Source organism: Trichoderma aggressivum (genome assembly GCF_033847375.1).
Source record: "Trichoderma aggressivum f. europaeum strain CBS 100526 chromosome Unknown scaffold_032, whole genome shotgun sequence".
Taxonomy (NCBI): Eukaryota; Fungi; Ascomycota; class Sordariomycetes; order Hypocreales; family Hypocreaceae; genus Trichoderma; species Trichoderma aggressivum.
In genome coordinates, this window is record NW_026946398.1 from 32319 (window position 1) to 46164 (window position 13846).

At 49.3% G+C, this 13846-nt stretch overlaps 5 protein-coding genes across 5 annotated transcripts; 3 read left to right on the forward strand and 2 right to left on the reverse strand.

The window, feature by feature from the left end:
• Positions 1-2775: 2775 nt before the first annotated feature.
• Positions 2776-3519, forward strand: Triagg1_7304 (uncharacterized protein; the record flags this gene model as incomplete). Its single annotated transcript, XM_062902025.1, has 1 exon — positions 2776-3519. One exon carries the CDS (start codon positions 2776-2778, stop codon positions 3517-3519), a length of 744 nt encoding a protein of 247 aa, XP_062753622.1.
• Positions 3520-3735: 216 nt separating this feature from the next.
• Triagg1_7305 (uncharacterized protein) lies at positions 3736-5285 on the reverse strand (the record flags this gene model as incomplete). Its single annotated transcript, XM_062902026.1, has 4 exons — positions 3736-3893; positions 3948-4211; positions 4266-5112; positions 5172-5285. The coding sequence occupies 4 exons, from the start codon at positions 5283-5285 to the stop codon at positions 3736-3738; spliced, it is 1383 nt and encodes a 460-aa protein (XP_062753623.1).
• Positions 5286-7563: 2278 nt separating this feature from the next.
• On the forward strand, positions 7564-11303 carry Triagg1_7306 (uncharacterized protein; the record flags this gene model as incomplete). Its single annotated transcript, XM_062902027.1, has 3 exons — positions 7564-9063; positions 9114-11044; positions 11117-11303. The coding sequence occupies 3 exons, from the start codon at positions 7564-7566 to the stop codon at positions 11301-11303; spliced, it is 3618 nt and encodes a 1205-aa protein (XP_062753624.1).
• A 439-nt stretch (positions 11304-11742) lies between these two features.
• Triagg1_7307 (uncharacterized protein) lies at positions 11743-12240 on the forward strand (the record flags this gene model as incomplete). The annotated part of the gene is made up of 1 exon (XM_062902028.1): positions 11743-12240. The coding sequence occupies one exon, from the start codon at positions 11743-11745 to the stop codon at positions 12238-12240; it is 498 nt and encodes a 165-aa protein (XP_062753625.1).
• Positions 12241-12452: 212 nt separating this feature from the next.
• On the reverse strand, positions 12453-13505 carry Triagg1_7308 (uncharacterized protein; the record flags this gene model as incomplete). The annotated part of the gene is made up of 2 exons (XM_062902030.1): positions 12453-12816; positions 12883-13505. The coding sequence occupies 2 exons, from the start codon at positions 13503-13505 to the stop codon at positions 12453-12455; spliced, it is 987 nt and encodes a 328-aa protein (XP_062753626.1).
• Between the last annotated feature and the right edge of the window lie 341 nt (positions 13506-13846).

The window sequence follows — 13846 nt, forward strand, 5'->3', positions numbered from 1 at the left end:
CCCCCTCCCCCACCACGGTTGCTGCGTCACTCGCTGTACTTGTACTTGTATGTGATTCCTGTTCTAGTACAAAGTTTCGAGTTACAGCATTGGATGAGTTGCCCTGCTTGGCTCCGTAACGGCGCATTAGACATGCTTTTTCGGGTTAGGCGATCTCGGGATCCGGATGCTGGAGGCAGTGAGAATTTTCCTCCTCTTCATTTCATATGAGGGCTTATACGAGTACATTATACACAGCTGGTCGTACGATGAGTTATATGTTTAGGTGGTTGCATGTGTCTCTCGGTGTTAGTGATGTACATGTACTTTACGCAGTTGGATACGACAAAAGGATCACGGAGACGGGCACTCATAAGGCGTATTGCAGGCAGCAGCAGAACAGAAACAGCATCCATCTGCGAGTTTAGGCATGACTCAATCGCCGGCATGAACCAACTTACTGCACCTGCAGATGGAGACTAGCCAATTCCAGAACGGCCCCCGTCACGTTGCCGTGGACGAGATGAGATGCAGTAATAAAGGGTCCGAGGGTTGTCTACAGATGCTGGGGACAGTCTTCACTCACTGTTGTTGAAACACCGTGACTCACTGAGAGCGTGCAAATTCTCCGGCAACCCCAAGCCGGGACGGAGAAAAGCCGAAAAGAAAACGACAAGTTAACAACAGCCAAAAATGCTCAAGCCGTGTTCGACTTGGCCATCGTCAACGACTAAATAGGAATCGCGCAATGGCCGCCCTTGCTCCCCGAATAAGCATGGTTGCTAAACGTTGACGCCATCATCTGTCAATATTGAGCCTCCAGTTCCAGCTTCAGCTCAGAGTTTCATCAAGATGTTGGCTAAAACGAGAATGACCTTCGGGGTTCACTCTTCTATAATGATAGCAAGAAGAGGCTGTACATTGCGTTGAGCAAACATGTCTAGCAGGTATGATGCTATTTTTAGAACAGGCCGTATTGTTTTTACAGGACTGAGGAGAGTAAAGATTCTGTAAAATTCTGTAAAATTCCATAACCTCTTCACAATCGGGTTATCGTATAGTGGGTAGCCATCTCGCTATGTACGATCATGAAAGATCAAGTCACACTCCTGTCTTATCGTGATTATTACTTCAGCTATAACCTTGCAGACGCCACATACCGTCACAAGTTCCTTTAGGTGGGAAGTGCCACCTTTGAGGGCAGTAAGTTCAAGATGGAACAAAATGGGAGCGTTACTGGTGGTCCAGCGCAAAGCTTTTACCCGAGTGCTTCATGGGCCATCGCATAATTCACTATTTTGTGTATCTTATCTCGAATCTAAATTAGCATTTACACGTATACCTTTAGTATTTAATTAGGGATTGAGTATTTAAGAAGTCCACGCGTTATAGTATCTTGTTCTGCTTCACTCATACTGGTACACTAAACGCTGTTCCACTGCAATAAGTACGGTTGTTATGTGAAAAAAGGATTCGTTAAATTGGTAATGAATTTCTATAATGTACCAATGGAAGTACACGCTCCCCTCTATGGTAACTTCAACCTACCTAGAAAGCTTAGTACCCGTCGATCCATCGTGGCCCTGCGTGTATTTCGATAGCTAGGTGTGATTGTCATGGCAACTATAGATATCAGTTGCTAACTGAACCTTAATGTGCCTCAAAGTTGTAGTATGAGATCTGCTATGGGGTCATGGATGGGTATTGAGCTACTATATGTAAATGAAAGACCCGCCAGGTCAAGACATTCAAATATATGCTCAATGAGGCAGTTATACCGGCCACTCGGATATGTACCTGAGAAAACTACATCTGTGAGATTCCATCCCCTATCAGTATATTAGGTAGTATATACTATTCTACATGAGCCCTAATTTCCGTCTCCAACCATAACATCATTCTTTGCGTTGGGAAATTCGACGAGGACTTGGCTATGAGGGGCTTCTTGAATATACATTTCTTCACATACTGGTGGAGCCATGCCTTATACATGTAGTCATCGGGCAAACTCTCTCGAGGTGTCAGAAGTCGCCATATCTTCTGAAAGCCCGCTGGAGCATCAAGTATAAGCTCAGTGAGTAAAAGTTTGTGAGATAATGGATATTTCCCCTCAGAATTGGCTTTTGCTTCTTTATCCAGGCGGGTCGTTCATGAATAGGCGGCCCTATCCTGTTATTTCTCTTCCATCTTCGCATCAACAAAAACATCTCTACCCTCTATATACTCATACATCTCTTATACGCTCACTATTTACGCTATGCACGACTGTCTAGAACTCCTCCACCTCTCCTTAGGATCTTCCAACAATCGTTAGAAGCTCTGAATTTTATTGTTGATATTTTTCGGGGCAAAGAGCGGACCAAGGCCCATCCCAAGGTGTCTCCCCAAGCACCAATCGAAGAATTAATCCAACAAGTGGGCAATTTGGATCTATCATCGACTCAAAACAGCAAAAAGGACGAAGGTAAGCATGATTTCTATAGAGTGTCATGGCACCTTTCGGCTTTGTTTATGTACTCTGACAACAAACGTATAGAATATCTTCTTTACGATATTGGCGCATGTTTCTGCAAGCCTGATCAAAAGCCGCTATGGCCAAGGATCAACTCGAGGATCCGAGCCTTTATGAGACTCAACCAGATTGAGCAGTTCGGACTTCGGGCTCAACCCAGACCTATCGACTTGTGTGATACCCGAAAAGAGTGGATGGACCACGTACTCATAACACTCGAGAGTTACCGCTGCGAGTTGACGGCATTTGCGTTACTGGGAACTAGGAGCAGGTCCTATCGCCCCATGGACATCTTGGACAGCCACGCTGAGCTAGAAGAGCAAATGAGGGAGTGTGTCGAAGGCGTGGTGGAAGATGCTATCAAAGATGGCGAACGCCGCAAGCGCCGTGTAAGAAGGTATTTCAAGCGGGTAGAGAAAATGGTGAACCGCGAGATCGCTAGAAGGGACGCCAGCAGACGCCGAACAAACCGATCCAGACTATTCTCCCGGTCATCGTTCCGCCGGAAGCCATCGAGCAAGATCGAGATATTACTAAACCCCGACACCAATGATGGCTTCTTCTTCAACATTGGCCAGGAGCGCATGAGAAATATGGCTGCCTTGGACAAGGCCAAGGAGTTGATGCACAAGCAACAAATACTCATCGCCTTGGCCCATAGTGCGATGGTCTGGGATCCAGAGCGCGTCTTTTTCCACGAAGGGAAGATCCAGGGTCAGCTCTGGACGGACGGGTTCAAAGAGGAGCACATCCGCAAGGTAGAAGGCGACCTGTGGTGTGTCCGGATGAAGTGGAGGGCGGAAGAAGGATGCAAATGGAGGCCCAAGACGATCCATGTCTGCGGGAAATTCGGCCGCCAGGACGCAGAGCAGGTCAACTGGGTCCTCCCCATCAGAGGTAATTGCTCTGAAGCCGAACTTGACGTCGAGATTTTTGTTTTCGACGACTTCTATGACGACGAGGAATGGGGTGATCCGGATGAAGGACGAAGTTTATGGGGGAATGATAGTGAGGATGAAAAATACTAATGAAGAGATACGCATGTCTGTTGGAATAACTGTAGCTTCATGAGATTATATAGCATGCATAGAGTCTGTTGGTCACGTAAAATAGAAAGGACTTGAGAGTTGTTAATTTATCATGAGCTTTGGAGACTCATCACAAAGGAATACTACGGGAAACCTCATTTGTTTACGTCTAAAACACCATGAACGCCAGCCTAATCTAGAAGGATGTAACTGACGTCAATTAGCCCTCGTTATGCTAACTTTGACTCCGTCTTTACATGTCGTGGCAAGGGCATAAAGCTCTACCCATTCCGAATCGTCAACTGCGCTCATGGTCTCAAACGTCTGCACCATCCTTGACACGAGGTAATACGTTTCCAAAAGGGCAAACTTTTCTATATTGACGCGTTAGAATAGCCCAAGCTATTTGGTGGCCTCGGATTACTTACGACCAATGCAGATCCGTGGTCCGCCATTGAAAGGGAGATAATTCCAACCTGGCCTCAAACCATTCCACCTCTCGGGTATGAATTCTTCAGGATCGGGTCCGAATATTCGAGCGTCTCGATGCATAGCATATATATTGTACATGACGAGATTTCCTTTTTTGATGAGAAGAGGTGAATTGCCGTCTTCGCCTCCACCATATGGTAAGACGGTATCTTTGGATGCTTCTCGAGCATTCGTCGGAATCACGGGATGGAGTCGCAAAGCTTCAATGACATTAGCCAAACGAGGCCACGGAAAACTGTCCGCCTTTGACTTACATTCTTGAACACACCACTTTAGATATTCCATGTTGTTCAGCTGGCTGTCGGTTGCAGGTTCGACGCCTGCAATAGCAATTACTTCTCTCCTCAGCTTGTCGTAGATGTGCGGCTTCTTGGCTAGAACAAAAAACAGGTTGCTTAACAAACAGGCTGTGGTATCGCGACTCGCAACCAAGATGTGGAGGATCTGATCCCTAAGCTGCTTTCGATCCGTCGTCACAGCCGAGAGGCACTGAAGGACATTGCAGCCCATGTTTGTAGACTCGCTCTCGTCCTTTTTGTCCAAGGAGGCGTTGATGAAATCGTCAATGTACCGGAACACGCGACTTCGAGCTCTCATGGCAGCGAAATTGATTGAGAACATCTGGAGCGGACCCAGTTGCATCTTTCTGACAATCTCTGTAGAGCACGTCAAGTAATCGTCCACAAACTGCTTTTCTTTCGCATGGCTCGAAGCACGGTCGAGCACGCGCGTTGAGTGACCCATGAGAAAGTCTGTCGCAAAGTCCATGGTAAGCCAGAAAAACAGTGGCTGTAGATTGATCGTGGCCCTGTCGTTGGGAATCCTCCTCAGGAGGGCCTGGAAATGCATCTCGAGCATGTTGACCACGCTCTCCTTGTTTTGCTTCGCAAAGCATGGCCGCAAGACTCCTCGAGCATGCGACCACGAGTATCCGTTCAACGTAAAGATGCCGCTCCCGAGAAGGCCCATCATTGCATTGACTCGCAGACGGGGCAGCTTGAAATCGTCAAAGCCCGAGGCGAGAACATGCTTGATGTTTCGGCTGTCGCACGTGTAGACGGCCTCCCATGTCCATCGTTTGTATGCGTATGTGGCTCCGAGCTGTTGGAACGTCTTATATGTAGAATCGAGGTATTTTTCGACGGGCTTTGCAAATAGACAATCGTAGATGAAGTCGAATCCGATAAAAGGATCTTTGACTGGTGCTTTTGATTGCGCATCTTTGCAGCCTTTGCTTCGTGAAAGTTGATGTTGGCGAGTTCGCTTGTATACATGGTGCAATATGTAAGAAACGACGAGTAGAATGAAAGAGTAGAGCATTAAATATTGATTTCCGAAGAATCCAGACATCGCTAATGGTATTTCACAAGGTATCAAGTCAAAATAAATAGTCTTAAATCTCCCATGGCATGGAAAACTTTGGTGTGTTGGGACGAAACAGAGTACGACTCCCATCTCTGAGCCAGCCCAATGAAGCCTCCGTATCATTTAAGCCAAGGCACGCTAACAGTATGCCCAAACCATTTACTCAGTGTCTGACAGCTACTCTATGCACATGCTTCTGCGGAGGACGTGTAATTGGAATTCGTCCTGGCTGTGGGCGGTACCTAACTGGCGGTATCCGGACAATACATGAGGAAAAGGGGCTGCCCTAAGCCTGTTCATAAACGTCACAGCACGTCTGGCCAAGGTGTGTTTCACAAATTCATCTAACAACATGCCTTGCATACATAGGACCGAATAATATCAATAGTTTCTTCTTCGTGTTCCTGTTCTCTGCTGTGGAACTTGTGAGCGCATCAACCAGGGTCTGCTGGAAGCTCTCATTGACTGAGCACGTCCAACTGCTGGTTTCTGATTAAGATGGAATAGTATAATAATAGATTGTCAGGACCACGAAACCGTAACCTCTGACACGTTTTGTTCCCAGCAGCTTGGGAACGACACGACCCTCCGACAGTGGCCTCTTTGCGTCAACCCGCGATGGGAGCTGCCTTTACCGCTGTTCCTCTCTGCAGCATGCAGTCACACCCAATAGTCATATCCCCCTGCTTCTGAAAAGAGCCAAGATAGGATGAAAGAGATGCTGACAGCTGTATGTCTCGCAACCGTACAGGATCGTGCTGCTCAGATAGCTCAACGCCGATCGGATGCTGGCCTTGCGCACCGACATGTGTGGAGGAAGCAGATATCCGACACGAGAGCTTCCTTTGTGCCGGGAAATACCGCGCTGACGTGGTTAGCTGCAGGCGTCTGGAGCCAATGGGCGGTGTTTGTCTTCGCATGAGCGACATGAGGACATTACGATATGCAACCACTCGAGACACGACTTGGAAGAGGAGGATCAGAGGTGCGTCTCAATGACATGGTACAAGTCGTGTTCGCAGATCAAGGAGGATCACGGGGCTGGGGCCATGGGCTACTTGGCGGAGGAAGCCCCTCGGGATCGACTTGTTGTCACTATTTATCAAGGAAAAAAGCCTGACGATAGAGGCCATCTGGCGTATTCGGGCCACAGTTGATGGAGGTTTCTGTATCCACCGCCGTTGGACGAAGCTAATGCCTTGCCCGGAGACTGTATATGAGCAAGGCTTGGGATTCACTCCTTCGGGTTCACTCCTTCAGGCTCGCCCTCGATCCGTTACTCTCTGATGTCATGAGAAAGCCGCAATTTTATCATGTCTTTACTTCATCCGTCAATCTTCGCTACGAAAACAACAAAGGCTGCTCAACTTACATCGACTTACATGGTTGATCCCGGACACGATCGAATCCAGCGAAATAGATTGGATACCAAGCGAAAGTTGACTTTGCCAGCGTGAGGCGGAGCACGTCAGCAGTTTTCAGGCTCTGGCCCCCCCATGAATTTAAAGTCTCAGACACATCCCAGATGTGTGTAACGCCGGACCAACTCATCATACTCGAGAGAGCTTATTTTCGACCTTGTGCGAAGCAAAGTCAACGGCACAGGCAACTACCGTGAACAACCTCCCCCCCCCCCCTGTCCGACATTGCCGTGGAGATTCAGCAATGCGCCGCGTTGGACCCAGTGTCTTGGAGGGAGACGCTGCTTGCCGGTACTCAGAATGCGTGCTACACCATGTAGAGCTTCTATTTGGCTCGCTGCCAGGGCGAAGTGGCGTTTTCCCGGCCGTGTCATTGGGGAGACGGCGGCCCTTTGTATCACAAGAGATACGATGGGCATCAACCAACAGCTGCATGGTTGATCGAATGTGCCTTAGGCTCTCAGGCTAAAAGAGAAGGTGAAACTGCGTCGCGTGTGTTTGGCACACGGCGCCTGGAGGAATCTGCTTTACGGGACGGAAGCTGTGACGGCTTGTGTAGACGGGATAAAAGGATGGGGATGGAGAAGTATTTGCCAACAACACAAAGCTCCTTGCTCTCATCGTGTTGATTGAATTTACTGGCTTATATATCTTGCTGAACCGCCATCAATTTCTCAATAAACACTGGAAATTATCCTTTGTGTCTTTCAAAACAGCCAACAGTCAACTTCAATCAAGATACTTGAGAGAAGAGGAAGAGATAAAGATGGCTCCTCAGGAAGACGAAATCACCATCTCTGACACCATCATCGCAGAGATCCACGGCGAACCCCTCTCTGATCTCGATCAACAGCTCTGGGATATTTTCACCGCCACAGCTTCCGCCCATCCCGAGAGAGATGCAATAGTCTCTCTGTGGCAGCCCGCAGACGCCAGCCACGTATCGGAAGATGAAATCTCGACTGCGCGATCGGACTGTCTCAGATGCTCGTATGGAAACCTCCGGGACGGCGCTGAGCATCTGGCTGACACTCTGGAGAAGCTGGGCGTCGGCGCTGGCATGCATGTCGCCGCCGTGCTTTGGAACTGCGCAGAATGGGGCTTCTTGCTCTGGGCCTGCGTCAAGATCGGGGCCGTCTTCGTCCCTGTTGACCCTCGTGTGACGGACGACGTTTGCCTGATGCTCGAGTCCATTACACCGCGCGTCGTAGTGGTCCAGGACACCGAGGCCGCGGTGCTTCTAGATGGAGGTATATCCAAGCTTCCATATCCCCTTCTCCGTATACACTGTGGAAGTGGCTCTACGGATGGCTGGATCAGCCTCGGCCAACTCCTGGCCCGGGATTTCGCCCTTCAGGGGCTGGAGACACTCGGTGACACAGACGACGATCAAGGACCGCGCCGAGCCAACGGAAACGCTCCCACCCTCATCGTCTTCACGAGTGGAACGACGGGCAAGCCCAAAGGATGCCCTCACACAAACCGCAACCTGGTGTCTCAGACCAACAACTATGATGCCAATGCCGACCCGAGCTTTGTCGACCGCTGGCTCGTCCACACGCCCGTGTGCCATGTCTTTGCCATCAACAACGCGCTTCGTGCGTGGCGACACGGCGGTACCGTCGTATTCGCGGCCAAGTCTTTCCACATTGACGCCACGCTCACGGCCTTGGTTCAGGAGAAGTGCACCGTCATGTCAGCCACCCCGACCCTCGTGCGGGCCCTCTTGTCCCACGGCTCGTTTCCGAGCTCACGGGACCTGAATCTGTCCATTGTCTCGCTGTCCGGCACCATGATTGGGCCGGAGCACATACGTCTCTGCAGAGAGGGGCTCGGGGCGCGTGATGCCATCCAGGCTTATGGGATGACTGAAGGGGCGCCAATTGTCAGTTGGTCTCGACAGGATGAGATGCTGGTCGACGGACACCATGCTGGAGTTGGAAAGGTTCTTCCCGGGGCGGCGGTGCGCGTTTGTCTTCTGGGGACTCGACAGGTGTTGTCTCGAATGCAAGTGGGAGAGCTCCATATTGCTGGGACTTCGGTGATACATGATTACTTTGGCGATGCTGAGAATGAACAAGGGGAAGAACGGTTCTACAATGACAAATCGGGGCGGTGGTTACGGACGGGAGACCAGGCCATGATTGATGACAAGGGAGTTGTCTATATCCTTGGACGTTACAACGATTTGATCATCCGAGGAGGAGAGAATATAAATCCTCTGAAGATCGAGTCTACGCTGTCTGATATTCCGGGCATTCTCCATGTAGGTCTTTTCACTCATCTCGAGATGGCTCAAGCTGATGAGATATACAGGTGCTCGTCGTGGGTGTCCCAGATGACATTGCGGGCCAGGTCCCCGTCGCCGTTGTGAAGCTCTCTTCAGGGACACCCAAAGCAAGAGTGATGGAAAAAGCACGAATCTTGGGGCCTCAATACTCCCTCGATGCAGTATACACACTTGAGGAGTTGGGCATCGAAAATATTCCAGTCACGTCTCTTGGAAAGCCCAAAAGAGCCATTCTCACCGACATCGTCTCAAAGCATCGTTTACTCAACCAAAGTAAAACCCCCAAGACGGAAAGGAAAGACACAGTGTCGACGTTGGAAGATCGCCTGAGGGAAATATGGGATCAGCTGGTGGGTGTCCGTCCCAGCAAGACGGATGATATCTTTTGCATGGCCGACAGCATCACGCTGCTTCGATACTGCGACGCTGTGCTGCGAGTGCTTGGAAGGCAGCTCTATCTCCAAGATTTGACTAAAAACGCTACGATTGAGAAACAGGCCAAGCTTCTGATGACTAGGGATGTGCCGTCTGAAACAGAAGCTAAAATGGAAAAGAAACACATCGTCCAAGTCCACCCGACAGATGGAGGCTACAGTTTTCTACGCAAAGGAGGACAAGATTACAGCTCCAATCAACATCCCATGCTTGAGAATAGGAGTAAATACGATATTCTGGTCGCCGCTCAAGAGCAAATTGAGAGATTTGGTCTGGATGGATCCCATGTCGAAGATGTGATTCCCATCAGGGGCTCCATGTATAGAACGATTGTCGGCCAACGACCACAGTCATATCGGATTCGTCTCATCTTTCGAATTCACGATGCTGCCATCTCACAGATTTACAATGGACTGTTGAGATGGATAGCATCCCGACCTCTTTTACGAACGATCCTTCTAGGTGCTCAAGGATTACTCTACCATATCGTTGCGCGCCACAGCCAGCATCTCTTTCAGAAGCTGGTGCGTGAAGTCGAGGTGAGAACGGAAAAGGAGGCGAAAGATCTCTATGAAGACAGCTCTTCAGATACCAACTCTCCCATGTTCATGTTCAGTGCCGCTATTATCAAGATCAAAGAGACGGGGCAATATCTGCTTTGCATAACTTACAGCCACTCCATAGCCGATGCCTTGACACTCTTGCCTTGGCATCGAGATTTGGATCGACTCATCCACAATCCCGACGTGATAATTCCCATGCAGACACCTTATCGACTCTTTGCAGGGCTTCTTGCAGAGTACCAAGATAGTCTGCCGGCACAGAGAGCCGTTTCGTTCCATGCTCAACGACTACGAGGCATTTCACGTTACAAAGCCGCGCTATGGCCCAAGCAACGCTCCCCAGGAATGATGATCGGACACGATAACAATTCATTCTACGCCGCCGAACGTGAAGCCGCCAGAGATTACATATGGAAGGGTGAGTGGCAAGACCGAGCAGACGAATTCCGGTTTCCACGCCGCAGCAGAATCGTCCGTCTGCCAAACATGGCGAAAATGCGTGACTTGTATAAGTTGGAACCAGCGCTGTTCACGAAATGTGCCTTGGTCCTATTCAACGTCATCCAGACAAAATCATCAGTCGCCCTCTTCAGCTCATGGGAAAGCGGCCGCTCATGGCCGTTTGTGCCAGACTGGATAGCAAACAGCCTCCCGCCCGCCATGAGCATTGACGGCCCTACTGTAGAATGGATCCTAAACATGTTTGAAGCAAGGCCCGAAGAGACGCTCGTAGAATTCATTCAGCGTATGATGCTTGAACAAGAGCAGATTCGCCGCCATGAGCATGTGCCATGGGAAAAGGTCGTACAGGAGCTTCGTGAAGAAGGCAACGCAGCCATGGACGCGTCATTCCGACAAGCATTCGTGTGGGATGTGAGTATGGGAGTCGCAGCATCTCGAGGATTTCGCAGTGATTTCGAGACTCTGGAGCCGGTGGCACGGTACGACTGGCCAGATTGGTGAGTTGACGAGCATTCGTTTGCGAGTGTAGTACACGGTTTCGATCAAACTAGCTGACATCTGATTGATAGCGGACTCTTTTGGAGCGCCTTTATGGTGGATGGAGATAATCTCTTCTTCATTGCGTCGTGGGATACGGCACAGTTGAACGCGGAACAAGTAGATGGATATTGTGACGGTTTGGCAGATGTGATGAGGAAGCTTGCTGATGAGGAGAATTGGGGTCTCAAGATAGGCGACGTGTTTTCTGGGCATTGAATGGGGATAACGAGAAGAAAAGGCAACTCTTACTGTTTTCAATGTTTGTTCGCAGGTAGCACGTACGATGGATGAAGGATATGTATCTTGACGGACATGCCTGTAGCTAGGAAACACAAGTGTCTCTACAATAGCTTCTCGATTCATCATTTAATCATCTCTCCATCAGGGATATTTGGCGCAATACGTCGGCAAACCGGAAATCGGCATCTCTTGTTTGTTCATATGTTGTACAATAGATGCTTGAATGCCCATTGTCAATGCAAACGGATGCCTACTAAAGCCCCTTGCTCGATCTCTCCTCTTACACATGGGCCTTTCTTCTTCTTCTCTTTCCTCTCTATTCTTCACTCTAATCCAACATCAACATTTACAAGACCCTCTTCTCCAAAATCAAGCTCAAATACCACATCAAACCATCACCACAAACATAAAAAACATGCCCCGACAACGATCCCTCCAACACAGCACCGAGCCTCGCCCCATCAGCGACCTCGGCTGGATCAGAGGCTCCTACAAAACCCATCTCAGCAACTGGCTCATCTCCCAATCCCTCCTCTGGCACCCCTCCATGCTGGCCACCAAGCTAGGCCGCGACATTGAACTGCAAATCCTCCGCGACAACCGCGTCTTCGAGGTGGCCAACTTGATGAGAGCCGTCACGTACTTGCACGCAGAGCTGGTCTACTACGGGGTGTCGACGCATAAGGATCCTCACCAAGTGTGGAAGGATGTCTTGCAGTACGCGAACCCGTGGTTTGTCGCCATGAGGCCGAAGTTGAGGGAAATGGTGGAGGAAGAGCGGGTTGTGGTTACGAACGAGGATTTTCTGGCCGAGTTTGATGCGTTTGTCAAGGAGCAAGGGTTGAATGGCAAGGTTGTCGTTTTGATGAATTGCCCGAATTGCGAGAGATGGGATAAGCAAAACTTTCATTAGAGCTGTTCGATGGATTAGAAGGGAAACGATGCGTCGTTTTATGTACTGAAGAGAGTTTATATATAGTATTGACGAAGAGGAGTGGCGGCCTCAAGCAAGAGATGATCCGTTGTACATCGAAGGACTATATACTCTCAAGCTAATGGGAACTGAAAGATGAATTCAAACTCAGATTCTATCCTCAATCAGTTCTTAAAAACTGTTTACAAAAATCAAGGCCTCTGAAACGTTGCATAATTCTCTCCTTGTATCTCCCCATCAGCCCTTACCTGCATAAGCCCTTCAGATTCATCCGAACTGGTAATCCTCCAGATGGCAACTGCTCTCAGAAACGCGAGTCCAGAAGTTCCCAAAAAGAAGACACTGCAGCTGATCAAGACGCACTTCAGCATAGCATCGTCTTCCCCCACACAATTCATCCACATGCCTGTTGCAGACACGGTAGTCAATGCAAGAATTGCCGCCTGGAGGTAGAGCAGCACAACTGGAGAAAGAACATAAATCTCATGAACGACAAGTGTAATAGATGAGAGAATAAGAACAGATGTCGTCGCCAGAGACGGCATGTTGTTTAGCCTTAGATGATTGTTAGCACGTTTGACTCATCTATGCGGAAACAAGTCGAGAGAGCTTCACACGTACATTCCACCAGATACATCACTCAAACCCCTTTCTTCGTCTCTCCACAAAGACATCCACACAAAAAGAGCCAACACGCCCAACGAAACGCCGCTCTGCAACGCCAAGACAACTCCATGCATCACTGTATGAAGAACAGCTCTTTGCATCTTCACTTCATTCCCTCCCCTAGTCGCATCTCCTTCGCCATCACCATGTCGTGGTAAATCAACAGCCGACGAATCCATCCACCAAAACGGCTGCCTCGCCGCGTGCGGAACAACGCCTCCCAGCACATACGGTTGATTCCGCCGCTGCTGCTGACCTTGGCCGTACCGATTGTGCCCGGCAATACTTGTTGAAGAACCAATCTCAGAGGTAATACCGTAGATGCGAGATGGTCTAGAGGCGGGCGACCAAGCAGAACTTTCAGTCTGCGATACAGCTGTGATCGAAGTCGCCACGGGAGACACGACTTGTACTGTCCCAGAGGAAGACACGCGATGAGGTGGACGGGCATTCTCGGGAGGAGTAATTGTTCGAGAAGAAGAGGAAGAAGACGACGACGATGAAGTCGGGAGGGCAGGCGTGGGAACTGTCGTCGTCGAAGGGGGCGAGTTTTGATGCCGTCGCTGGAGTTCTGCCATTATTTTCGACGTGAATCTTTTTTTCGTGCTCTCTCTTGAAGCACAAACAAAGGGAATTTGGGAAAGGAAAATTGTTGCAAAGAGAAAGAAGAGAGAGAACTCGAAATCGGATAGACACCCGCTCAAACAAAGAGCCCTCTTTGAGAGAATTGCGAGCCAGCTGGAATCAACTGCCAGATAGTCACGTCCCCATCCTTTGGCCACTTGCTTGAGCCAGCACTGCTCAGAACCAGGCATCACTTCAACTTCAAACTAGAGTAATATTCAAAGCGTAACAATGTATAATTTGTACAAGCAATAATTCATTATCCTTCATAGAAATGTGGTTATCCCAACGCCGC